The 27,394-nt window shown below is 55.4% G+C and overlaps 1 protein-coding gene across 1 annotated transcript in view; it reads right to left on the reverse strand.

Moving 5' to 3' along the window:
- The window catches only part of Lrrc4b (leucine rich repeat containing 4B), a 30,765-nt gene extending 3,592 nt beyond the window's left edge, over window positions 1-27,173 (reverse strand). The window contains exons 1-2 of the mRNA XM_048329351.1: window positions 26,904-27,173; window positions 12,479-12,810 (exon numbers count right to left, since the gene is read on the reverse strand). Coding sequence (XP_048185308.1) covers window positions 12,479-12,775 — 297 coding nt within the window. The 5' untranslated portion in view covers window positions 12,776-12,810; window positions 26,904-27,173. The remainder of the gene's footprint in view (window positions 1-12,478; window positions 12,811-26,903) is intronic.
- Between the last annotated feature and the right edge of the window lie 221 nt (window positions 27,174-27,394).

Consider the following 27,394-nt stretch of genomic DNA (forward strand, 5'->3'; position numbering starts at 1 on the left):
AATTAGTCACACACAGAAGCTGGTCCCAGGCCCTCTAGTACCGGAGTCTCCAGCTCTTTACCCCTGGCTTTGGCTGCCCACTGAAGGGACTGGGCAGGGGATGCCAAAAGCTGGGGCACCAGGGGCAGAATCTCATGGCTCCATTTCACTGTCACCACCCTGGGTACACTGAGGCATGGAAGACTATATAGTTGTCAAGTCACCTGTTTGAAGCCTAATGTCCCCAGGAATTACTGAGTGACAATATTAAGGAAGAAAGGGAGACCATGTAACTTGCTTCATTAAACTAAAAATGAGATAAATGTTCATGGAAGGAGCTGAATGTGGTAATGCATGCCTGTAATTCCAGCTAACCATAAGGTAGAGGCAGGAGGATCGCTCTTGGAGGCCAGCCTGGGCAAAATTAGCAAAAGATTCTATCTTTAAAAAAAAAAAAGTGGTAGGGAATATGGCCTAGTGGCAAAAGTGCTTTCCTCATATACATGAAGCCCTGGGTTCGATTCCTCAGCACCACATATATAAAATAAAGCCAGAGGGGCTGGGGATATGGCCTAGTGGCAAGAGTGATTGCCTCGTATACATGAGGCCCTGGGTTCAATTCCCCAGAACCACAAATACAGAAAATGGCCAGAAGTGGCGCTGTGGCTCAAGTGGCAGAGTGCTAGCCTTGAGCAAAAAGAAGCCAGGGACAGTGCTCAGGCCCTTAGTCTAAGGCCCAATCCTGGCCAAAAAAATAAAAAATAGAATTCTGTACCTTTCGGGCTGGGGATATGGCCTAGTGGCAAGAGTGCTTGCCTCGTATACATGAGGCCCTGGGTTCAATTCCCCAGCACCACATATACAGAAAATGGCCAGAAGTGGCGCTGGGGCTCAAGTGGCAGAGTGCTAGCCTTGAGCAAAAAGAAGCCAGGGACCACTAGTGCTCAGGCCCTGAGTCCAAGGTCCAGGACTGGCCAAAAAAATAAATAAATAAATAAATAAAGCCAGAGGTGGCTCTGTGACTCAAGTGGCAGAGTGCTAGCCTTGAGCAAAAAGAAGCAAGGGACAGTGCTCAGGCCCTGAGTTCAAGCCATAGGACTGGCAAAAAAAAAAAAAAAGTAAAAGCAAAAGGATTACCTTAAGTCATAGAGTACTGGGCTAGGCTCTGAGTTCAATCCCTACTACTGGGGAAAAACAGCAACAACAAACAGAAAAAAATAAATAAAAGCAAACAAGAAAAAAAAAGGAGAAAAGAATCAGGCCTGGAATGAAACCCTCTAAGCTGTTCTTAGCATTGAATTCCAGCTGTTGTAGATTATGAATTTTTTTTGGTTATTTTTTCCCCTCAATGAGCAAAAATTACTTTCCAAAGAAGCAAGAATAAAAACAAACCCCAAAATGTAAAAGTTAAAGTTATGTGAGAGGCACCCACCATAAGGAACAGTAATATTTTTGGTACAGCCGTTGTTACCATAATAACCACTATGTATGCCAATGCTGCCTGGTAGGAGAAATGCTGTGTGAGACCAGGCATGGTGGCTCATGCCTTTAATCCCAGCTACTCATGGACAGAGATCAGGAAGATTCAGATTAAAATTTCCTGAAGCCCCCATCTCAATCCCAGCTGTTTGGGAAGGGTAAATAGAAAGATCAAAGTCATGAATATGAAACTTGTGGCTCACGCCTGTAATCCTAGCTACTCAGGAGGCTGAGATCTGAGAATCTCGGTGCAAAGCTAGCCTGGGCAGGAAAGTCTGAGAGACCTTATTTCCAATTAACGACCAGAAAACTGGAAGTGGCACTGTGGCTCAAAGTGGTAGAGCACTAGCCTTGAGCTGAAGAGCTCAGGGACAGCGTCCAGGCCCAGAGTTCAAGCCCCGCAACTGACCAGGGGGGGAAAAAAGCAAAACTTTACTTCAAAGACAATGAAACATAAAGATCTGGGAACATGGCTCAAGCAGTACAAGTACAAGGCTCTGAGTTCAACCCCAGTAAAGAAACAGGACAAGACAAAAAAGCCAATTCAAACAAAAAACACCACGTTACCATGTGAGCAATTCCAAGTTTCCTACATCTGCTTTTATTTTATTTTATTTTTTAAGGTTTGGGGAGGAGTGTGTGTGTGATTAGCACTACATCTAAGAAAGCCAAGTAGGTGAGATTTATCTATCTTTATTGACAGACAGGGGTTCACTATGCCCAATGTAGCCTCAAATTCTCCACCCTCCTGCTTCAGCCTTGCCAAGTGCTGGAATTAAAGGCATGCCCCACCATGCCTGGCACACGCTGTCTCCCGCTCTCTCAATTGATGCATAATGAAATCAGCTTTAATGATGTATTTATTTAACCCAAGATATTAAAAATATCACCATTTCCCCATGTAGCCAAGGCGACAGCTCATGACTGAGAGGTTTGCTGTCTTCCTAGGGAACCTTGGAGCTGGCACATTGTCCTCAAGATGGAGGGCTGGCCCAGGCTCCCACAAACACCTGGGGGTGCAAGCTTGCACACCCAGAGCTCTCTGGGCACCTGGGAACTGTATGAACACTTGTGCAGTTTAAGTTCTAGCACCCCTGTGAGCAAGCCTGCCACTGCCTCACCTTACAAAAGAGTGCTGGGCCCTGGGCCTCACCGATGGTGTTGTCTGTACAGGGGACCCTGTCCTGTCCCAGGGAGCCAGCTCCCTCGCTTGGGAACCCAGAGCCTTGCGCAAAGTCATCTGCAGAGCCTGGTCCCTGTCACTATCAGCTCCTGACTGGTTGGAGGCTTCCAGCCATCCCCCCCTACCCCGGCACATCTCTGACCCCTGTGCACCCCCCTTTCCATCCCACAGTCCCAGCCCAGCCCTTCTTCTCTCCCCGCAGGCCCCAAAGGTCTGGTTTCTACCCCTAGATCTTTGTAACCATCCCCCTCTCCTCAGATTTTCTAACACCACACTGAGCTACATACCAACACCATGATGTCAGCAAGGTCCCACAGCCAGAGGCAGACCCCAACCCAGGGCAGCAGGTCTGCCAAGCACCCCTTTCCCTCTTCCTCATCTGCTAGGCTCTCCTTCCATTTCCTGCTCCAGCAGGTTCTTGAGCACAGCAAATGCAGTGCGGCCCCTGGCCCTTTACACTTGCAGTGTGCTTTTGCCTAGGTACTGCCCAGTTCCTGGAATGCAATCTTCCTTCTTGTCTGAAAACTCCAATCGCCTCTCTCAGGAAAGCCTTCTGTGGCCTGGACCTCTCACCCACCACACACATTCTCTTATTAGACATGTTGTGTTGATTGTACAGGGTTAACACACCTGCATCCTTGAGTACACTGGGAGTCTACAAGGAGAGACTGGGGCTGAGGTCTGCAAGCCCAGCACCTAGTGAGTATGGTCAGCTGACTTGGGCACAGTCAGCCTCAACCAGCTCTGCAGAGTGGATGGACTAGAGGCCTCTGATGAGGCTCATCCTGAAGAGTACTCAGTGTCTCGGGTGGATGTTCCTGCTTGCCTTGCAGCCTGGTTGGCAGTGCCACCACAGCATCATCCTGGGTGGCAGAATTTGAGAGTTGAAGAGCACAGGTGTTTCAGTGGACTCTGCTCTTGTGCCCTAAGATGGACATAGCTGACACTATCCAGGCCCCACCACTCTCTGGCTGGTGTTTGCCATCACTGCTCCCATCATTTGTCCTCTGAAAGTCTCCGCCTTTTTTTTTTTTTTTTTTTTGCCAGTCCTGGGCCTTGAACTCAGGGCCTGAGCACTGTCCCTGGCTACGTTTTGCTCAAGGCTAGCACTCTGCCACTTGAGTCACAGCGCCACTTCTGGCCGTTTTCTATATATGTGGTGCTGAGGAATCAAACCCAGGGCTTCATGTATAGGAGGCGAGCACTCTTGCCACTAGGCCATATTCCCAGCCCCTAGTCTCTGCCTTTTAACTGAAAGTTTTAGTCCATTTATGTTCATTGTAATTACTAATATACTTGGCATAGTTCTTACAATATTATATTCTTACCTATTCCTGTCACCTTTTAGATTGATGGAATTTCTGCTTATTCCATTTCTCTTCTGTCTGACCTAGAGCATATACATTTTTTTCTTAGTGTTCACCCTTAAATTTTAACATGCACACCTAAAGGCCAAAACTAGTTAATTCCTCTCTTCTCCTCCCAGCATCCCTGACTTGAAAACAAAGATCTGACCGGGGCCAGTTCCAAACAAGTTTTTTAAAAAAACAAGACCAAGACTACCAGTGGTTAATCAGGTAACTATTAAATGCCAGGCTCAGTGCTAAATGCTCCCACACCATAATCTGAATGCACCAGGGTTCAGAGAGGAAAAGTCACTTATCCTCTGTGTCCCATCTGCACAACTGGTACTCAAATTCTGCATCTCCTGATTCCAAACATGATGCCCGCCCTCTCGCCACTCCCGAATCCCCACATCAGTGACCTAAGCTGAGCGAGCTGGGCAGCTGGTGGATTTCCAGCTCTGCAAACTGCAGAGCCATAACTCACACAAGCTTCTGGGGATGGAACCCAAGGCGTCTGTGTGATTGGCCACCACTCATGCCATGCTCACACAGGCCACGCCCACACAGGCCACCCCCAAATGAGCCCTCTTTTTGTTCTTTTCTGAGATAAGGTCTGGATACCTTTGCCCTGGTTAGCCTGGTAGCTGGATTACTACTGTGAACCACCACACCTGGCCCACGTAATGATTCATTTAACAGGTGTGTCTTATAAAATTTGTTTTGTTTTGGAAATAAGGTCTTACTCTGTAGCCCAGGCTACTAGAATTGGTGATTCTCTGGCCTTTGCCTCTGGGATTCCAGGAACGTGCCACCGTGCGTGGCTTAGGCAGGTGTTTTTGTGTCAGGTGTCATATGGACTCTGGAGACCCAGCTATGGACAGGACACTCACAGACCTGTCCTGTAATAATTATACAGATGGTCAATTAAACCACCATGGTGTACAGATTGCAAAATTGCCTGGCTGTGGCTGCAGAGGCCTGGGCTCACCCAAGGCACGGTCTGAACCACACCAGACCTGGTCACACCAGAGCCAGGTGGCCAGGCCCCTGCTGGATACCCTGGGGACCGGCTCTGGAGCAGTCGGACTCCCTGCTTCAAGCCTGCTCCCCCCTTACTAGGCATGATGCCAGGGCAGAGAACACGGACAGGATGCAACCCAGGGAATGTGGCCCCTCTGTGACTGCTTCCTCTATCCAAGGGGACCTCTTCCTTCCTTCTATCCTGCAACCTGGCCTCTTCTCTGTTTTTGGCACTACTAGGGTATTTAACTCAGTATCTCATACTTGCTAAGCTTGCTTGGTGGGAACTTTGCCCCTTGATCCATGTTCTCAACCTTTTTGTTTTTATTTATTTATTTTTGTCAGTCATGGGACTTGAACTTGGGATTTGGGCACTGCCAGAGCACCTCTGTTCCAGGCTGGTACTCTACCACTTTGAGCCACAGCACCACTTCCAATTTTCTGGTGGCCCATTGGAGATAAAAAGTCTCACAGATTCTTGCCCAGGCTGGCTTTGAACCTCAATCCTCAGATCTCAGCCTCCCGAGTAGCTAGAATTATAGGCATGAGCCACTGGTGGCTGGCATTTATTTATTTTATTTTATTTTGCCAATCCTGGGGTTTTAACTCTGGGCCTGGGCACTGTCCCTGAGCTTCTTTTGCTCAAGGATAGCACTCTTCCACTTGAGCCACAGCGCCACTTTTGGCTTTTTCTCTTTATGTGGTACTGAGGAATCAAACCCAGGGCTTCATGGATGCTACGCAAGCATTCTACCACTAAGCCTCATTCCCGGCCCCATTATTTTGTTTTTAAGATAGGGTCTCACTACATTTGCTCAGACTACCCTTGGGTTCATGATTCTCTTACCTCCACCTCCCAAGTGCTAGAATTACAGCCCTGTCCCACTATACTTGGCTACAGGGTACAGGGCCTTCAGGGCACCTTCAACTTCAGCAGGGAGATAGGTAACATTACTAGAGCTGAGAAAATCCCACTGTGTTTTGTTGGGGCTTTTAAGAAAAAAAACTGTCAAGAGACCCTTATTAAAAATTTAATTGTGGTGGGAAATGATAAAGTGACTTGTTCATTTTCATATTATTAAGATAAATTGTTTTTATGCATTTGGAATGTAAATGAACCAATAACAGGGGTTTAATAAGCTGACTTGGAGCAGGTGCTAACTACTCAGAAGGCTGAGATCTGAGGATCGAGGTTCAAAGCCAGCCTGGGCAGGAAAATCCTTGGAACTCTTTTTTTTTTTTTTTTTGTCAGTCCTGGGCCTTGGACTCAGGGCCTGAGCACTGTCCTGGCTTCTCTTTGCTCAAGGCTAGCACCCTGCCACTTGAGCCACAGCGCCACTTCTGGCCGTTTTCTACATATGTGGTGCTGGGGAATCAAACCCAGGGCTTCATGTATACGAAGCAAGCACTCTTGCCACTAGGCCATATTCCCAGCCCCTTGAAACTCTTATCTCCAGTAAAATTGCTCAAAACAAGCTGGAAGTGGTGCTATAGCTCAAGTGGTAGAGCACTAGCCTTGAGTACAGAGAAGCTCAAGGACAGAGCCCAGGCCCTGAGGGTCAAGCCCCAGGACTGGCAAAAAAAAAAAAAAAAAAAGCTGACTTGGGTCTTTGGCTCCCATTCAAAATTTAAAAACTACTGTTGTCTTCTGGAACATCTGGTGTTACGGTGCCTTGGCCTGAGATAAGGAACTCATGCACCCCTCTTCAGTGGGATGTTCTGGGCTGCATCACATGACTGACAGTCGGTGCCAGGCTTGTTGCTGAGCTGCTCAGGCCTAGACAGGCCTCTTCCCTCCCTTCTCTATCTCCTTCCCCCTCTTCCTGTCCAAGGCCTAGAGCCCAGAATGGCTACCATTTAGGACATGCCCTGAATTGTACTGAAAAAAAATGGAGTCCTGCTTTCGTCTGCCTAAACTGGAGTGCTGGGGCGTACTTATAATCCCAGCTAGTGGGGAGGCAGGAGTTGGAGAATCTCACCTGAGGGTCAGCCAAAGAAAAGTTAACAAGGTCCTATATCAAAAACAAAGTGAAGGCCAGAGGGCTGGAGGCCTAGTTCAGGTCATAGGGTCATAGGGCACTGGCCTAGTAAGCAGGAGGCCCTGAGTACCTAACACCTTCTCATGCTAAGGGTTTGAAGCACAGGGCCTGGTCTTGGTGACATCAAGGGGCCCAGGCCCAGGTGGTAGCCTGGGTGCCCATCAGTAAAATGGGCCCAGCTACCCACACCCCTGGGAAAGGAGGTGTACTGGCAGGAAAGGCACCTCGAGTGGCTGGACCGGAAGTGCCTTGAAGTACTTCTGGGGGAGGATCAGCCTCCTGCCGGAAGTACTTCTTCAAGGGCAATTACTTTCTCTTTTTCTATAAATAGGTGTTTGCATCCTGGTGGAGGTGATTGTATTTGGGGGACTACTTTGTACTTGTTAAGTTCATTTTGTCCTCATGATAAAAAAAAAATTAAAGAAATGGCTGGAAATTTAGAGAATCAAGAAAGCCTAAAGAGATTAAATAGTCTCTGTAATTCTGCTGCAGAGAAAAGTATGTTAACATTCCTGGGTAGATGCCTGTCTTTTAGATTTTTATTAAGATTTTAAAATATTTAGAGAGTCTAATTGCATGCTCTGAAAGCTCATGTAGATTTTTTCTTTCTTTTTTTTTTTTTTTAAATGACAGTGTTTTGCTGTATAGCCTAAGATGGCCTCAGATTTGTCTGCCTCTGCCTCCCAAGTGCTGGGATTGCAGGTGTGGCCACTGTACATAGTCAAAAGGTCAGTAATATGTTTGGGGCAATTTCCTATAACATCCAATATTCTTTGAAATTCCATCTTATATAGCTACATAAGAGAACATTAGCAGAATATACAGGGCTAGGGGTGTAGCTCCGTGGTAGGGTGCTTGCCTAGCACTGACAAGGCCCAAGGTTCAATTTCCCAGGACTGCTGAAAATCAAAACAAGGGCCAGGTGCAGGCAGCTCACACCTGTAATCCTATAGCTATTCAGGAGGCTAAGATCTGAGGGATTGTGGTTCTAAGCCAGGTCAGACAGAAAACTAGTGTTCCCTAATTAACCATTCGAAAACCAGAAGTAGAGCTCTGCCTCAAAGTAGTAGAACACTAGCCTTGAGAAAAAAAGCTCAGAGATAGTGCCCAGGTCCTGAGTTCAAGCCCCACAACCGACAATAAAAAAAACCAACAACACAATAAACAATAACCACAACAATTAAAAAACCAAAAACACCAAGATGGCCTGGAGGTGTAGCACCATTAGAATGCTCAAGGCCCTGAGTGCGATCTGTAGCATCAAAAAAAGTTAAAAGGACATTAAAAAAAATGCAGTCACTTAGTTGGGGCTGGGGATATAGCCTAGTGGCAAGAGTGCCTGCCTCGGATACACGAGGCCCTAGGTTCGATTCCCCAGCACCACATATACAGAAAACGGCCAGAAGCGGCGCTGTGGCTCAAGTGGCAGAGTGCTAGCCTTGAGCGGGAAGAAGCCAGGGACAGTGCTCAGGCCCTGAGTCCAGGGCCCAGGACTGGCCAAAAAAAAAAAAAAAATGCAGTCACTTAGTGAATCCTGTGGGGGACAAAGCGAGCCTCTAAATGTGGGCCTCTGGGCTTCCTTACACTTATTTCTTAGGGTACAGCCCTACTTTCTTGCCATCTGACTTCTTGGGGGGGGGTTCCCAGGAGGGACCCAGGGCAGCCCACTAAAAGCCTCTGGGTGGGCCCTGAGGTACTTTGTTAAATTAAATGCCAACACCACCTAATGACCCAGCAGTTCTCCCTGGGGACGTATTCCAAAGGAGCCACAGCTCCCCAAGAGGTCTCTAAGTGCCACTTTGTGGTGAGGCCCCAGGAGTGAGGCAGCCGCAGCCCAGCCCTGCACACACCAGTCCGCCTGTGAATGGCGCTCCGTGAAAACAAAGAAAGCGATCTGTAACCCTGCTTCGTTTACATAAATTAAAAATCCACAAAGCAACCATAAGCATTTTGCAAACACATACACACACAACCAGAAAGAGGCACAATAAACACATTGCTATGGGAGGAGAAGAGGGGTGAAGGAAGAGAGGGTTGGGCTAAGTGAAGACCCTAGTCCTTGGTGAGCACAGAAAAGCAGTGTGAATGAGGAGATTGCGGGGGCGGGGGGGGGTGGGCAGCCCCCACCTAGCTCCTCTTGGGGCCCTGTGGCTGAACTGTCTTAAGACGAATTGGAATGTGGAGTCTCTGGGCCTCCATTTTAGGAGGCCTCATCTCTGGAGCTCTCGCCTGCTCAAAACGATCAGGGTACATGGACAGTTGCTAGGCTTTTGTTTTGCTTTATTTTTAATTATCTTTTATTTGTTTGTGGGGTTTCTTGCCAAACATGGAGCTTGAACTCAGGGCCTGGGCACTGTCCTGGCTTCTTTTGCGCTAGGCTAGCACTCTACCACTTGAGCCACAATATGCCACTTCTGGCTTTTTCTATATATGTGGTGCTGAGGAATTGAACCCAGGACTTCATGCATGTCAGGCAAACACTCTACCACTAAGCCACATCCCCAGCCCTGTTTTTGTTTTTTAATACTCTGGGTTAGATGTCCAGTTACTCAGAAGAAAGGAAAGAATGGAAGAGAGGGAGTTTCCGGAAACCTGGATATGGTGGCTCACGTCTGTAATCTCAGCTGCTAGAGAAGTCGAGATCCAGAGAATTGTGGTTCCAGGCCAGCCCCAGGCAAAAAGTTAAGGAAGCAAAAAAAAAAAATACAGCTGGGGCGTGACTCAAGTGGGAGAGCTCCTGCCTAACAAGTTTGAAGTCCTGAGTTCAAATCCCAGTATCACCATAAAGGAAGAAAAGAAGACAGAACACAAACTCCTACAGCCTCTCTATGGAGACCCCCTCCCACCCTGCACCATCCATTACTCAGTGCACATGGACTCACAGGAGTGCAGGGCAGTCCTACTGCATGCTTACTGCAGCCCAGGCAAATGGGGGGCGGCCTCTGAGTCCTCCCCCACCCCAGGTCTCCTAAGAGGCCACAGCCAGGACTAAGACACACAGTTGGGGAGCCCTAAGCACCGGCCAGGAGCCCTGGGGCTGGCCTTTTGTCTCCAGCAAACATCTGCTGAGCACCCCACTTCAGGCCAGGCTCTGCTCTGGGTTCTGGGGGACACAGAAGTCAGGGACAGGTGACACCCCCGTCACCAGGCAATGGGGCGGCAGGTGAGGGACAGCTCTGAGGATGCTGAAGTGCCTGGCCCATATTTGGGGAGAGGAGGGGCGCACGCTGGAGTACAAGGCAGTGTCTGCTGCAGCAGGCCGGGTGCATCTCCTTCTAGGAATTTACCCCAAAGGCGGAACAGCTCGAGGCTGTTCCCCCACCCTGTTGCCTCATTCAGTTCAAAACTTGGCTCTGGCAAGGGGCTAGTTATTCCTGTCTGTGCTTTTCTGGGTTTTGTTTTCCTTGCAGGACCAGGAATCAAACCCAAGGCCCAGAGTGAGCCAGGCGAGCACTGGCAGGTAAGCGCAGCCGCGCCGCGCCCTGTTTCTCTGTGATCACAGCCTAACGTGCCCATGCACAGGCATGCCTGTTATGGCTAGTCTGTATTTGGGGGGGAAGCTTGGGACCCTGTGTGTGCTGTCTGGGTGCACTACCCGTTGAGGCATCCCCCTGCAGCCCTTTTCTGCTTTGGTTTGCTTTTCAGATAGAGTCTCCTGCTTTTGCTCTGTCTAGGCTTGGACCTGGATTTTTCTACCTGTGCTCCCAGGTAGCTGCGATTACAGGCACACACCACCATACCCAGGCCTACATTAGGCCCTCCCTAAGGACAGGCCATCCACCCCTGGGATACAACTCTATCATTAACAATAAGACCCCAAATCAGGTTTAACCTGTAATCCCAGCTCTGAGGAGGCTGAGGAAGGAACAGCTCAAGCGCCAGGTCAACCTGAGCTACACAGCAAGAACTTTTGTTTATAAACAAGACAAAACCACCCCCCTCCCTGCAAATGACACCAGAGACACTGGAAACAGTGCTCACAATGATGCCACTAGGTGTCCCAAAGCGATTTCCGAGCAGTATGAGAACACTGTGACTCCATTTGTTCTAAAAAAGCCAAGTATCCCCCACCACCCTGTGCCTGGGGTGGGACATCCTGGAGCTGGGGCCATCTGTGAAGGCGACACCCAGTGTGGGAGACCAGGGCCTATCGGATTGTGGCTGGCTTTTTTTTGGTCCAAGACTGGGACTAACACTCACTATCTGATGCTTGCTTTCACTGATTGGCTGGTCCTCTACCACCTGAGCCATGCCTCCCATCCTGTGGCTAGCTTTTGTCCCTGTGTTTTTACTCAGGTATATTTCCTAGTTTTCCTAAATTAATTTGCATTCATTCTGTAATAAATAATTAAAACCTACATCTATGTAAGCATGGGAAAGAGCCAGAAAGGTATTAAAGCAAAATGTGAACAGTAGTTATTTATATCTAGGTGGAGAGACTGGGGGTAATTTGTTTTGTTTTTATTTGGCTAATAAGGATTAGTTTTTATTGTTTTGGTTTATTTATATTTTAGCAGTACTTGGGGTTAAACTCTGGAGCTCGTACTTATTAGGCAGGTGCTCTACCACTTGAGCCATGCATGCCCCGGGCCTTTTTGCTTTAGTTAAGTTTTCTGTCTCTGGTCTGATTCATGGTTGCCTAAGAAGGGTCTGTCTTCCATTCAAGGGGTCCCACTTTGGCCTGAGCCTGGCTCTCTGGGGGAGTCACACTGGGCTGCCAACCCTCTGGCTAGGCGGGAGGCCTTTAGCTCAAAGGCGCCCACTTCCCTCTCCCGCCAGAAAGAGTCTTGGGGCAGCAGAGGCTTTTGAGAGTCAGTCAGGCTCTGGCCTGGAGGCAGGCAGGGCGAGGCTGGCATCTAGTGGCCAGGGATACTGGTCAAACCTTATGGTGCCCTGGGCGGCCCTGTCCCCACCCGACGATAGGGGATGACCTGCCCCAAGTGGCAAGGTGGGGGGAGTGTCCCCAAACCTGCTTTCCAATAGCACCGCTCTTAGAAGCACAGGCGTACGGCCTGTGTCACTTGTAGCCACCACCAGTCAATGGCCACCTGACTCCCGCTGCGCCCCGAGCCGGGAAGAGCCGGACCCCAGTCCTCGCGCTCCCCGGCCGGGGGCCTTGCTCTTCCTCTCCGGAGGACGACCCAGGCTCAGAGCCGAGCCACCGTGCCAGCGACGGCGAGAGCTCCGCACGGCGGCCCCGCGGCCCCGGCGCCCGGGGTCCGGTGCTCCCGGTGCCAGGAAAACCTGGAACTTTGGCCCCGCCCCGGAAGTCAGCGCGAGTTAACGAGATGCAAATGAATCCGGCTCCAGTTAATGAGATGCAAATCGCCATGCCCAGCGCTGGGCTGGGGGGGCAGGGGGCGGGCTCCTCCCCTTTCCTCTCCCTCCCCCTCCCGCTCCCCGTCCCCGCCCCGCTCCCGCGCCGCGCTCACCTGGATGCCGTTCTCCTGCAGGTTCAGGTAGCGCGTGTTGACCGGGATGCTGGCGGGGACCTCGGACAGCTCCCGCCGCGTGCAGATCACCCTGCTGGCCTGGTTGCTGCAGGAGCAGGCCGCGGGGCACGAGGTGGCGGGCGGGGAGCCCCCGCCGGCGGCCGCCGCCACGGCCACGCCACCCCCGCCAGCCCCCAGGGGCGGGGAGCAGAGCCAGAGGAGGAGCAGAGCCCCGCGGGGCCAGGACATCCTACCGGGGGCCCGCGGGGGGCGCGGGGAGCCGCGGGCGCGCGCCATCCTCAATGGTCATGCTCCGCGGGGGCGCCGGGGGGCTGCGAGGAGAGGGGCCGGTGAGGGGAGCAGGCACCATTACCCCACCCAACCTAGCCCGCCCAGGTGGGGGGCTCCACCCCCCCATCACCCCACCCAGCCCAGCCCGCCCAGGTGGGGGGGCTCCACCCCCGTCACCCCACTCAGCACGCGCAGTGGGGGGGCTCCACCCCCATCACCCCACCCAGCCCGCCCAGGTTGGGGGGGCTCCACCCCCATCACCCCACCCAGCCTGCCCAGGTTGGGGGGGGCTCCACCCCCATCACCCCACCCAGCCCGCCCAGGTGGGGGGGCTCCACCCCCGTCACCCCACTCAGCACGCGCAGGTGGGGGGGGCTCCACCCCCATCACCCCACCCAGCCCGCCCAGGTGGGGGGGCTCCACTCCCCCAGTCCATCATCTTCACCTGGCCCAGCCCCCCCCCAGGTGTGAGGGCTCCATCTCCCCAGTCTACCCCCCCTAGCCCCTCACCCCTCCCAGCCCAGCCAGCCCAGATCAGGGGCCCCACCCCCAACCCAGCCCATCCACCCCCATACCCTCCAGTCCAGGGCCATCTCCAGTTCACCCCTTCCACCCAAGGAAGACCCAGAGCCTTGAGTGTCCCAGCCACAAGCCCTTTGGTTTGCCGATGATGTTTGTTGGTTTGTATTTGGGATAGATAGGGTCTCCAGTTCTGGGGAACTCAGCTTTTGGGGCTTTAAAAATAGTGGGGTTTTTTTATAGTTATTGAAAATTCCTTAAAAATTATTTAGACTAGGAACCAAAACAATCTGTTTCCTTTGAGGTAGATGGGGGTCTCCATAATGTACCCCACCACCCTGGAACCTCAGATTGTCCTGTCCCCACCTCCAGAGTAGCTGGAATTAAAGCTGTGTGCCATCTTGCCCAGCTGGGGAAGACTTTCTGCCCCATTGTACAGAAGGGAAAACTGAGGCTGGCAGAGAGGAAGTTCTGGCCCAAGGTCACTCTGTTAGTTAAGTGGAGCAACCAGCCAGGTTCAAAACTTAGGTCTTCACAAGGTAGACTGGTAGAGGTGGAATGTGGGACACACACACACATACACACACACACACACACACACACACACACACACACACACACACACACACGGCAACAAAGGCACAGCCAGAGGGAGGGAAGTGGTGCAAGGCCGGCATCCCAGGTTAAGACCTGGCTTCCACCCGGTCCCCTGGGAGTGGCTCCCAGCCTCGGAGTCCCCTGCTCTCTCCTCCCAGGTGTGTGGACAGAATGGCCCCCAGGCCAGCCACACAGCCCCCCAGCCTGCTCCACCGCCCCCCCCCCCCCGCAGGCCGGCTCCACGGTGCTGTGCCCACGCTGGGTAGGTGGGGAGAGCCTGAGGGAGGACGAGGCTGCTGGGCTGGAGGTGTGAACAGGTGGAGCTGGGGCTCCAGGCAGGGGTGTGGTGGGACAGGGAAGAGGCCCAGGTGGTGGCAGGGCCAGGAAGCCCTGCATCTGCAGGTGCTCCCCGCAGCCAGCCTCTCTGATGGGGTCCATGCCAACAGCTACCGCAGGACAGCGCTGGGAGAGGCGTGCGGAGGGGTGGGGGTCAGTGCCTGTTTTGGGGGAAGGGGAAGGGGGACCTCAGAGAAACCACTGCTGGTATCTCCACGTGTCCCCCCTCCATTCCCATAGGACCAGAGAGGGGAGGGCAGGAATGGCAGCCATGCCACTCGGGGAGCGAGCTGTGCTATGCACCAACCCCACACCACGGGCGGGCGGGCAGCCGCCGAGCCCAGTGCCAGCACAGGCGGCCCCAGGATGCCGGCGCGGCCAAGGGCACAGCTGGCCAGGTGTGTGCAAGGGGAGGGAGGGGAGGTGCCCTGGCCTGGGACTCTACCTTCCATGCGGCACCCCCCAAGTGCACACAAATGAACCCCCTGACACAGTTCCAAGAGCCCCCGGGGGTGGGGGCAGCCCATGAATACAGACCCCCCCCCCACTTCCCCTCCCCTCTGCGGCTCCCAAGCCTTCAACCCAGATAAAGACGGATGTGCCAGAGCTGTGACACCAGCCAGACAGCCGAGGACAGCAGAGAACGAGCGAGTGAGAGACAGAGAAGAACAGACAGAGCAATTAGGGCAGAAGCAGAGAGAGACCAAGAGGCATAGAGAGACTGAGGCAGAAACAAAGAGAGAGGGGGAGAGAGAGAAAGGAAGAGAGAGAGAGAGGCACGGAGAGATGAGCAGAGACACAGCGAGGTAGATTGAGATAGAGGCTGAGACAAAGAGACAGACAGATGGACAGAGAGAGCAATTGAGAGCGGAGACAGAGGGGAGGCCGGGGCCTGGCAGGGCTCGGCTGCCCGGAGGGCTGGCCCTGTGCTGGCCCGGCTACTCTGGCTGAGCCGTGGGGTCTTTGTTCACAGGGTGGCCTGGGCGCCACCACCTCCATCTAGCACGCAGGGCCAGGGTTCGAGGCCAAGGTCCTGCAGGCCCGGCTGCTCCGTCTACCTGCGCATCTGTGCCCGCATCTGTGCCCAGCGCTGCCAGCCCACACCCCCACCACAGCTTCTGCAGCAGCCACTCGGCCTCCCTCCCCTCCCTCCCCTCCCCTGCCTCACCCTCCACCATTGCCGTCCTTGTCCCCCTCACTCACCCCGGCGGCTCGGCTCCCGCTGGGCTTCTCTGGGCGCCCCAGGCCCCCCCTGCACATGCTTCCAGCCGCGGCGGGGGAGGCCGGGCCTCCCCAGCTTTCCAGTGCTTTCCGTCCAAGTTGGGATGGGGGAGGGGGGGCGCAGGGGCTTCTCAGTCTCCCTGCGCCCCCCCCCCAGGGGGGAGGCCGTCCTTTCTCCTCGTCCCTTTCTCCTGGGCAGTCGCCCTCCCTGGTTGCCACCTCCGGCCTCGCCCTCCCCACGCCCCACCAGCCCTCCTTTCTCTCTGGCCACAGACCCTGGCCCTGAGGAATCCTCCCCCTCTGTCTCAGGCCACCCTCTCTTGGGGACCCCCCTTGGATCCTTCTCTACCGGTTCCTCTGACCAGCCTCTCTTTGTCACCCTCTTATTGCTGGGATCCTGGCTCAGTCAGGTCCTCTGTCTGTCTGTCCGTCTGTCTCTCTTGGTCTCTGTCGTGGGCTCTGCCTCTCTCTCTCTCTCTCTCTCTCTCCTCGCGATTACAATTTCTAGTCACACGGCAGTGCAGAGCCAAGCTGCCTCGGCTCGCTCCCTCCCCGCCCCCTCCCTCCTTCTTTCTCTCCTTCCAAGGGAGGGTGGAAGGAAGGGAGGGAGGGAGGGTGGACGTCTCTCCTCCCTCCTCCCGGCCCCCTCCCCGGCGCTGCCATGAGAGGCCTCCCCCTCCCCTGCTAATCAAAGGCTCCGTTATCTAATTAACCCATTGGTTCTGGACAGCAGGGAAGGTGGGGGGTGGGGGAGGCGGCCAGGGATGGGCTTGGACTGTGCCAAGCCAGAGCCTCTGGGCACAGCCACCGACAGCTTCTCCCTGAGGCTGCAGAACCAGAACCATGCTCACCCCTACCACTGGCTCCCAGCCGGACCCAGGACCTCCACCCCCAGCTGCTCACTGGACCCCACCCAGCTGGGCCAGCAGACCTGAACCGCATCTCCATTGCTTGTCCTTCATCTGGGGCCACAAAGAAATCTACCCCAGTCCTGGACCCCCAAAGCTGGAAACCTGCCTCCTGGTGATCTAGAAACCAGCAGACAGACTGGCCTTTATCTGATTAATCAATCCATTCAGCCACCCCCTCTCCACCAATCTTTGTCCATCTACTCTTCTATCTATCCACCATCCATCCACCACCTTTCTGTCCATCCACCCATCTGTCCATCCATCCACCATTCTTCTGTCCACCTACCCATCCATCCACACATCTGTCAATCCATCTCTTCCTCCACCTATCCATCTCTCCATCCACCCATCCATCTATCCATCTACCATTCTTCTGTCCATCTACCCATCCATCCACCCTTTCTGTTCATCCACCCATCAATCTATTCATACACTCATCCAACATTCTGTCCACCTCCCCATCCATCCACCATCTTTCTGTCCATCCACCCACCTATTGTTCCTTCTATCCATCCATCACCCACTATTTTTCTGCCTATCTACACATCTGCCCATCCATCCATTTTCCTTTCCTTCCTCCTATCAACTCTCCATCCATCCATGAATCCATCCACAGTCTTTCTGTCTGTCCACCCATTCACCCACCCATCCTATCACCCTTTCATTCCTCCTCCCATCATCACTCCCTAAATCCATCCAGTTATCCTTCCTCCCTCCTATCCATCCAGCCAACCATCTATTCACCAATTATCCATCCATCCATCTTTGTCCATCTACCCACTCGCCCACCCATCCATCCATTGTTCCTCCTATCTATCAATCCATCATCCACCATTTTTCTGTCAACCCATCCACCTACCCATCCATCCTTTCCTTCCTCTTCCATCATCCCTCCCTCCACTTACCCTTCCTTCTATCCATTCACCCACCATCTACAGTGTATCAGTTTTTTTCTTTCCTTCTATCAATTTCTGCAACTCATCTCTCTCCCTCTACCTCTCCTTCCATCAATCCCTCTTCCCTCACCTTCTCCACCTCTTCTGCTTATATCAATCCCTCTACCATCCACCTATCCACCATCTACCATCTCATCCATCTCATTTCCTCTTGTCCATCTACCCACCATCCGCCTACCCCACCCTCCTTCTCTCCACTCATCCATCCACCCATTCCTCATCTCTCCCTCTTTCCATTCATCCCTCCCTACCTCAACCCATCCAAGTCTCCTTTCCTCCTTCCATTTCTCCCTCCTTCTGCCTCCCCCCTCCCTCTACTCAATATCCATCCACCCCGAAACTATTTACCAAGTCCTTCCTATGTGTCCCACACTGAAGTCCATGCTAACAAGGGTGTGCTCCCTGTGGACGCAGAGCCCCATGGAGCTCCTGGTCACGTGCTGGGACTTGGGTCCCAGTCCTGAACATGTGCTTATTTGCTGTGTGGTCTCAGACCATGACCGTTCCTCTGAGCTCCAGCTTTCTTCACAGAGAAACGAGTGGCACAGGAACCACTCTGAAGGGCTCTGGGAGGACGGAGAGCTAAATGCGCAATAAAGCGCAACACAGGCAGTCAGATCACTTCTGTGCCCCCAGGCTAAGCTGGCACCCCAAGCCTGCACACTCCACTCCTCGCTTGGCCCCTCCGTGGCTGCCCCCTGCAAGCAGCCCAGGCTGGACCTGCCCTCCTGTTCTCAGGACCCCCCAGGCTGACTTCAAGCCCTGCTGGCTTCTTAGCTGGCCCTGGGACCTTCGAACTTGTCCACGGTGCTCCTCCTCACCTGGGCTTTCTTCCTGCCGTTGGTCAGACCTTGGCCTCGATTCCATTTCTCACTGAGGCCAACTTGAGTACCCCACTTCAAATGACACCCCATATTCTTCTCCAGAGCCTTTTCTTTTTCGTTCTTTCTTTTCTTTTTTTGCCAGTCCTGGGGCCTGAACTCAGGGCCTGAGCACTATCCCTGGCTTCTTTTTGCTCAAGGCTAGCACTCTGCCAGCCTGTGCCACAGCACCACTTCTGGCCGTTTTCCATATATGTGGTGCTGAGGAATTGAACCTAGGGCTTCATGTATACAAGGCAAGCACTCTCTTGCCACTAGGCCATATTCCAAGCCCCAAGAGCCTTTTCTTCATTCTAACTTATCACCAGCCATTCTCTTCTCTGCTCATCTGCTGGGATGGATGCTCCTCCCATGGCAGGGGCTGCATGTCTGGGGCAGTGCTCAGCACCTAGCAGGTGCTCAGCAAACACTGGATGAAGGCCCTGCCATTGCTGCGGGTCCCAGTTTCTCCCCAGTTACTGGCTGCCTCCCACACAGCCATGCCCACCAGCCGGCCCACTCCAATATGCAGGCAGGGCGGGACCACCAGCTGTGGACAGCCCTCCTGCCTGCCTGGCAGTGGTGACACACCCAAATGACACCATGCCTCCGGCTGGACACCCAGGGCTCCACTGTACTGTGGTGCTGTCTCCACACGGTCAGGTCCCCGCACTGCTCGGACACTGCAATAAACATCCATGTGTCCAAGGCCCCCAGCCAGGCTGCCCCTACCTCCGCCCCCCCCAGCTCACTGCATCCACCACAAAGCACACTGACTCCTTAGCCATGTCCAGGACAAGCTGTGGGCACTGACCCCAGGACCTTTGCTCTGGTTCTTCCCCTTCCCTGCCCAAGGTCCCCAGGGCCAAGCATAATTTCCCTGTGTCTCTGAGCACAAATAGGGAAACTGAGGTCCAGAGAGGCCCAGACATAGAACTAGGAAGAGCTCCCACGCCAGTGCCCTCAGACCCCACGTTCGTCCTGGCCCTGCGGCACCAAACTGCAGGGTGAGCAGGAAGAGTGGCCACCTTCTGAGCAGCAGGTCACTCCCTTGGGCCCCTGCCTTCTCCCCACTGCATGGAGTGACACCCTGTCCCACCCCCTGCACCCCACTAACAGGAAGGGGATGTCCCTGTGCTGTTTCCCAGATGGGGGTTCAGACTCAGGGCCAGAGGTACTGGCCTAGGCTGGCAGCCCCACTGTGGCCTCGCAGGGTTAGAACGCCACACCTGGAACGGAGCCAGGCCTCTTGTGCCCAGGTGCTCAGAAGGGGCTGAGGTGCAGACAACACAGGAGAGGTGTAGAGGGCAGAGACAGAGACTCGGAGACAGCCATGGGTGCAGGAGGAGAGAGAGGTGACAGACAGACAGACAGAAAACAAGAGTGACCCAGGCCCAGTCAGCTGTAGCGGCACATGCCTGCAATCCCACCTACTCAGGAGCTGGAAGATCTCAAGTTCCAGGTCAGCTGGGGGCAATTCAGCAAGACCAAAATGCCAACAAAGGGGCTGGGGGCATGGCTCAGTAGGCAGAGCACGAAGTGCCTGCCTAGCCTGCAGAGGTCCTGGAAGCGGCTTCCATCCCCAGGACCATCAGAAAGTGAGTGAGACTGAGGCCGGAGAGGGAGGCACGGCCATGGAGGCCTGTGTCGGTCCTCCCACCTGCACCATCCCTGCAGCTCAGCTCTGAGAGTTCTTGGGCGCTGAGCCTAAAAGGATTTGGGCAGATGGCAGATCGGAAACTTGGGGGCCCAAGAGAGGCGGGGTGAGGAGAAAAGGGAGGGAGGAAATATTCCTGTCAGGCACGCTCATTTTTCTGGGTTAGTTCAGAAGGTGAGAAGGAAAAGATAGCATCACAGCAAGAGGGACAGAGGGGAGAACCAAAGAAGAACTTCCTGACTGGAGTGGCTGGAAGTAAAGCCCATAGCCCAGGAGGGTGAACGGACAGCAAAGCCGGAGGAGAGAAGACTCTTGCTTCCGCCTGTTTAGGAAGGAAGGCCAGAGCAGTTAAAGCTAAAGGGAGAGAGGACCGCAGCTCAGCCGTGGGGACCAGGCCTCCTCCCTTGGCGCTTCCTCTGAGCCAACCCAGGTCCTGAGTGCTTTTAAAACCAGAGCAAGTCAGGAATCAGTATGGTAGTGCACACCTGTAGTCCCAGCTACTAGAGAGGTGGCGGTAGGAGGATCACAGTCCCAAGCAAGGTTATCCTTAGGGAACCTATCCAAAAAAACAAAATCAAACTAAAGTGTAAAGGGTTGGGGGTGTGGCTCACGTGGTACAGCACCTGCCTAGCAAGCATAAGGCCCTGACTTCAAACTCTGAGTTGAAAAAAATCAAATGTAAGAGCAGCATCCTAGTGCCAAGAGCTGAAGTGTCCTCTGTGCAGGGAGATCAAGGGATCTTGGGGATGGCAAGAAGGGGGTCGGGGCCCAGGGGAGCCAGGTGAGGTGTCCCCAGCACTGGCAGGGAACATGGTGGCTTTGCCTCGAGGGATGACCTGGCCTAGGGCAGGGCTCTGCCCCTGGTTCTGTCCATGGCCTGTCATCCTGTGTTTGCCCGTAGGCACCGAGCCTCTCTCCTCTGCCTGTCTATGGCAGATGTGGAGAAAGAGCAGTGGGGTTCCTCTCGTGGGTGGGAGGGACCCCGCAACAGCTGAGGGCAGAAGGGAGGGCATGAGTGTGCAGGTGAGGTGCCTGTGTGTGACAAGACTGGGGAGACAGAGCCCTTGGTCATGGCGATGGGGGCAGGCCTTCTTCCTCGGGTCTCCCACACCAGCCTGGGCATAGGTGCGTGTGTGAGAGACACAGACAGACATACACAGAGAGAGCAGTGTGTGTGTGTGCGTGCGTGTGTGTGTGTGTGTGTGTGTGTGTGTGTGTGTGTGTGTGTAGAGAAACCCAGGGGGACATGGTGAGCCTGTGGGGTTTTGAGCAGACTGCAGTAGAGATGCTGGAGGTGGGGAGAAGGTGGGCCTGGGCACGGAAAGGATGGAAAGATGGACAAGACACAACAAAATGACCCAAGTGGAGAGTGTAGAGGTTGCACAGGCGCAAAGCAGCAGCCAGGGATGGGACCACACTGCTTCTGGACCCCTTGCTGCTGACTGTCTGCTCAGAGCAGTAACCGTGCTGTCACCTGCTGTCCTCCTCTGAGAAGTGGGCACTAACTACAAAGGCAGGGGGTGGGGCACAGAGAGGGCCCAGCTGGAGTGGACATACTGTGAGATTTTTATTTTTATTACTTTTTTTTGTGGTACTGAGGATTGAATTTGAGGCCTCAAGCTTTGTAGGCAGGCACTCTAACATTTGAGCCATGCCTCCAGCCCTTTTTTGCTTTAGTTATTTTTCAAATAGGGTCTGGAGTTTATGCCTAGGCAAGTGTATGCCTGGACCTCCCTGGACCTCGATCCTCCTGTTTCCACATAGCTGGGGAGACAGCTGTGACCACTACACCCAGACATTGACTGAGACGAGGTCTCCTGCAGTTGTATGCCTGGGCCAGCCTCCAGATGCAATACTCCATTCTCTGCCTTCCAAAAAGCTAGGATAACAGGGGTGAGCCATCACTGTATCATCTACCCCTATTGGGCTAGATGAACAAATCTCTCCATTCTGTAATTCAGTCCCCTCCTCAGCTATAAACCCACTGTTTCTGACTGAATCAGAGCCACTGGCTCAGTCAGCACAGGTGCCCTTGTTCCTCTGAAGGGGAGTGGTTAAGGATAGACACCACAGGGAGGGGCAGAGGGCCCCCGAGTCACAGGAACTCTAATATCTTCTTAAAAGTTGGTACCTGGATCAGGCACTGTGGTCCAAGCCTATAATCCCTGCTACTCTGGAGGCAGAGATCACAGGTCAGCCCAGTCCCACCCTGGCCTTCCCACAAAAAAAGTCTAAGAGACTCCATCTCAATCAGTGGTTGGGTGCCCTGCAGCACATATTCCTATTATCCAGCAACAAAGGGAAGCACGCTAGCCCAGACACAAAAAGACTGTCACACAAGCACCAACATAAACAAGGGTCTGGCAGAGTGACTGGAGCAGAGTCCCTGCCTAGCAAGTGAGAGACTGAGTTCAATCCCCACAGTCCTGCCTGCAGTCAGGGGATGTGGCCAGCTACTAGGGAAGAGGAGATCTGGAGAATCTCAGTACCAGGACAACCTGGGTGAAAGAAATTAGTGAGATCCCATCTTAATAATAATAGTAATAGTAATAATTTGTTAAAGCTGAGCATTGTTGTTCACAGTACCCCAGCTACACAGGAAGATTAGGCAGAAAAATCATGGTATAGGTTGGCTGGAGATATATGCAAGCCCCTACCTGAAAAATAAATAAAGCAAAAGAAGGCTGGGAGGCGTGGCCCCATGGATGGGCGTGGCCCCATGCTGGGGGGTGTGGCTCCCTGCCTAGCACTTATGAGGCTCTGGGTTCCATTCCCAACATGGGACCAAAATAAAACCCCCAAAATCCTTGTTCTCTAAGAGTCTACTATGATTCCCGTGGTTATTATTTTTACTAAGTTTCCTAATTTCCACCTGGAGGGCTCAACCTCCCATCCCTGGGCCTCAGTTTCCCCTGTACAGCAGTGGTCTCAGCTGGGTAAGTTTGTCCCGTGCCAGGGCTCCTAGCTCTGCCCCTCCTAGCTGTGGGAGCATGGGCACACAGTGGGTCTCAGTTCCCTCATCTGTCAAGCTAGCGCGGATGTGTACAAGCCCGACAGGAGTTCTACCACATAAAACGCCCAAGTGCAGGGCTGGGCCTGTGAGCCACTATCATTTGTTCCTGGCTTTGTTGGATGGAACAGATTTCCTCCATTTCTCCCCTGATTTCTCCGCGGCCCCTCCCCCACCAACCCCGTGGCCAAACTACTTGGACCTGGTGGTTTGGACCAGAATTCAGGCCTAAGCTCATCTCCCTGGGCCAGCGGGGGGGGGGGGGGGGGAGGAGGCTTCAGGTCCCCAGCCACCCCCTTCCCCTTGATCCTCCTCTGGGTCACACTCCATCCAAGCTTCTGCTGGGACCCCAGGCCCTGATGGACACCAGCTACATTGTCACTCACTGCTTCCCACGTCTATTCTGCAGGACCCCCCACAGCCCATCTCTGGGGTCTGCACAGCCCCTTCTTATTGCCATGACAAGTATGGGGGAATTCCAGGCAACAAGGTGCACCTGCCACAGTTCCTACTCTCCTGCTGCCCTGTCTCGCAAAGCACCCCAACCTCAGGGACCAGGAAAACCCCAAACTCAGAGGAGGGTTAGTTTCCTGTATCCTTCCAGAGAGAAAGAAGCAGTGCGCTCTCCATGCCACGTGGCAGTGGGTAGAGGACTACTGCGTGTGGGCACCATCATGGCACAGAAGGCCCCCACTGTTTGTTCCATTCTGGAGGTAAGATGCGGCAAAGCCTCCAGGAACCCCCCCCCCCCCCACACACACACTCTGCCCTGGTCCAGGCCACCTTCACCTTTCAGGGAAACCCAGCCCTGCCTCAGGGCTGAGATTGGCTCAGGACTGTGGAGTATGGCCAGTAGAGACCACTGTGGCCCAGTGGCTCCCTACAGGGGGTGACTACAGATCAGAGTTGGGGGGCTGGCCCAGGACAAGTTGTGTGTGCTCTACACCCCATCTCCAGAACTACTGCTCACCGACAGGTCCAGGGATGCTCAGAGTCAGGGCAGAAGGAAGGAGAGGAACAGAAGGGACAACGGCAGCCCCTGGGGTAAAGGAATCTAGTGGAAGCCAGCAGAGAGTGAGGAGCGCCCAGGGGGAAAGGGAGGGGGATCACTCAGCCGACTTCTAGCCCAGCCCCTCTCCCCCCTAGAAGAGACAGCTGGGGAAGCCTTGGAAGCAGCTAGAGGGAGGGATGGTGATCCAGGGACGGAGGCGCAGCCCCCTGTGGCCCACGGGGCAAGAACTGCCTTTTCAACAAAAGCTGGCAATCTGGATTTTCACACAAAATTGCTATTTTAAAAATGCTTGTAATCTTAGCCACTTAGGAGGCTGAGATCTGAGGATCCAGATTCCAAGCCAGCCCAGGCAGAAAAGTCCATGAGACTCCTATCTCCAATTAACCACCAAAAAGAAGGAAGTGGCACTGTGGCTCCAGTAGTAGAGTCTCAGCCTTGAGCAAAAAGAGCTCAGGGACAGTGCCCAGACCCTGAGTTCAAGCCCCAGGACCTGGAACAGGCTTGGGGCAGCTGGGCTGGTGGAAGGCTATGGGGGTGAGGGGGTGACATGGGGGAGGATAAAGCTGTACATGGCCCAGCACCAGGCCATGGGGGTGTGTGTGTCTCAGGTCTCCTGGGGGAAGTGGAGAGATGGGGCACAGGGGTGTATGCCAGAGATTGGGCCTGGCACATGGTGGCACAGAAGCACATGTGCAGCAAACCAGGAGGCCCACGGGAGCTGAGGGTGGGGGGCAGAGAGGACTCGGGGTGCTGATGAGGTGTGGATTCCATGCTTCCCTTGGCTCTCTGCCGGGGGGGCACAGCCGCCTCTCCATGTGGCCCTGTGGAGCCCTGCGCCTGGCCAGGCTCTGCAACAGCACCTAGGACCCGCGGGGTGGCTGAAGGCTCAGCCCCCCCTTTGTGGAGGGCCCCAAGGTCTTGGCACAGCCTTCTTCCACTGCCTGTCTCAGATTGGGGTTCAGGCACTCAGGATGTCCCTCTGCCACCCCACTCTCACTCCCTGGGTGGCATCTTTGGGTGCCCGGGGCTCTTTGTCCCCAGGGGTGGGAGGCAGTGGCAGGGCCTCTGCCTGTGTAGCTTGGGGCCGGTGGAGGGCAGGGCTCCCACGGGCCACACTCAAGGGGGGCTGTCTGTGACCCTGGGGTTCCATATTTGGGGCTCAGGCTGCCGGGGCCTGCAGGAGTGTCTGTCTGCTCTGTCCTCTGTCCTGTTCTCACTCCACTCTCTTCCGGGTGCTGCTTCAGGGTCCCCTCTGCTGCTCTGCAGCTTTGTGTGATAATGGGGGTGGTGCCTCTCCTACTTGCCCTTTCTTCAGCAAAGTGAGTGAGAGTAGAGCCTGGCTCCATGAGGTTTGGAAGGCTGGGTCCCCCTCACTCCCTTCTCCCTCACTCCACTGTCTGTCTAGTCTTACCCAATTGGGGCAGTCGGGTGAGGAGAGGAGAGAAGGCGGAAGATGCCAGAGAGAGAGAGAGAGAGAGAGAGAGAGAGAGAGAGAGAGAGAGAGAGAGAGAGAGAGAGAGAGAGAGAGAGAAGCTAGTTCTAGCCATGTCCTGGCAAGGATGTCCTGGCAAGGAGGGTGTGGGGCAGGTTTGCTTTTTGGGGGGGCACAGGAGAGAAGCCGCTCGGCTACAACCAGCTGTCACTGAAGGCCTAGTTCCTGTCTGGCGGCCGTGGCCTGACTCGGGTGTGAGGTGCATAGTAATGGGGCTGCTGGGCTGATCCCAGCCGGGGAGGGGGTGGGACTGCCCATGGTCCCCCCCCCAGACCAGCTGGGCTTCCCCAGGGGATCCCCCACCCTGGGAGCAGCGCCAGAGGCTGCAGGGTGCAGGCCAGGGATAGGGAGGGCAAATGGGCCTGTGGAGATGGGTCTGGGGGCTCAGGGCCCTGGGGAGAGACCGTGGAAACCGGGCCTGGAGAACCCAGGGTAACTCGGGACAGAGCCTGGAGCCCTGGGGCAGACAGAGGAAAATGAAGGAGGGGGGCTGGGTGTAAGGGTGGGTGGGTTGGGGGGGAGATCCGTAGATTGAGGTATATAAGAGTCACAAAAGGGGGTTCCAGAAAGAACTTGGTCTGAGGAGTAAGCGGGGTGCCAGGGAGGAAGGGGGGATGCTGGGGGTCCTAACAGAGGGGCGGGCCGGGTGTGGAGGAGGAGACGAGCGCAGCCGGCTCTCCTGGAGAGAGGGTCAGAAATGGGGAGACTGATGGAGTGGAAGGCCCGGAACAGGGGCGAGGGGAGAAGGGGGCATGTCCCCACGAGGCCGTGGTCCCTGAGAGACCCCAAGGACGGAGACCCTGAGGCGGAATGGGGTTCTGGAGGAGGGTGGGAGTCTGCTGTCCCCTGGGAGAGGCCGGGGTTCCCCGAGGGAGGAGGGCCAAAGACCGGGAGGCGGGTTGCGGGGTGTCCCACTCCCCACTCAGCCCCTCTGTCTTTCCATTTTCACTTCCCAAACTCCCCGGTTCTCCCCGGTTGCCACGGCAACCGCTCCTGCCAGGCGCGGTCACCAAGGAAACCCCGTGCCCGCCTCTCCCCCTCCCCATCTCCACGAGCCCCCAGCCGCGGCGGAGGGTGGGAGGGGCGCTGGGGCCCGGCGGGCGGCCCCGACCCAGCGCCCGAACCCCGATGAGACCCGGGCGCGGCGCCCCGATCGCCCCGGCTCCCGCTGCAGCGCCCCATCGCCCCGAACCCCGACGCGGCCCGGGCGCAGCGCCCCGATCGCCCCGAACCCCGACGCAGCGCCCCGATCGCCCCCAACCCCGACGCGGCCCGGGTGCGGCGCCCCGAGTGCCCCGATCGCCCCGGCCCCCAGACGCGGCCGGGCGCAGCGCCCCGATCTCCCTGGCCCCGACGCGGCCCGGGCACAGCGCCCCGATCGCCCCGGCTCCCTGACGCGGCCCGGGTGCAGCGCCCCGATCGCCCGGGCCCCCGACGCAGCGCCCGGATCGCCCCTGCCCGGACACGGCCCGGGCGCAGCGCCCCGACCCCCGGCCCCGCCCACCGTCCTCTGCGGCCGGGTCCCGAGGGCGGCCGGGACCCCCGGCCACGGCTCCTACTCACGGCGGGCGGGCTCCTTCCGGGGGGCAGCATGCTCTGCGGGGGGGACCCCCCAGGGGGCGCCGGGATTGGGGTGCGAGGCCCGCGGCGGGGGCGGGGCTGCGGCCGGCAGGGCCTCGATGCCCCCGGGCCCCGGGTGTGGGAGCCCCGCGCAGATCGGGGTGCAGGGGGGGGCCGCTTGGCCCCGCGCCCGCCGGATTCCTGCCTCCTTCCTCCTTCTTTCCAGGCTTCCGTCCTTCCTTCCTTCTTTCCTTCCTTTCTTCCGTCCGTCCTTCCTCCTCCTCGGGCTGCCGGCGCCGCTCCCCCCACCCACCCCCCCCAGGCCCCGGCCCGGCCCCCGCCTCGGACGGTGCCGCAGCCACCGGGAGAGCGCGGCCGAGAGCGAGCGCCGAGGACGGGAGCGGAATACTGATGACGGCGGGCGGGAGGAGGGAGGGGAGGAGGGAGATGGGGAGGGGGAGGGGAGAAAAGGAGGGAGGGGGAGAGGGGGGAGG

This window comes from Perognathus longimembris, chromosome 20, assembly GCF_023159225.1.
Source record: "Perognathus longimembris pacificus isolate PPM17 chromosome 20, ASM2315922v1, whole genome shotgun sequence".
Taxonomy (NCBI): Eukaryota; Metazoa; Chordata; class Mammalia; order Rodentia; family Heteromyidae; genus Perognathus; species Perognathus longimembris.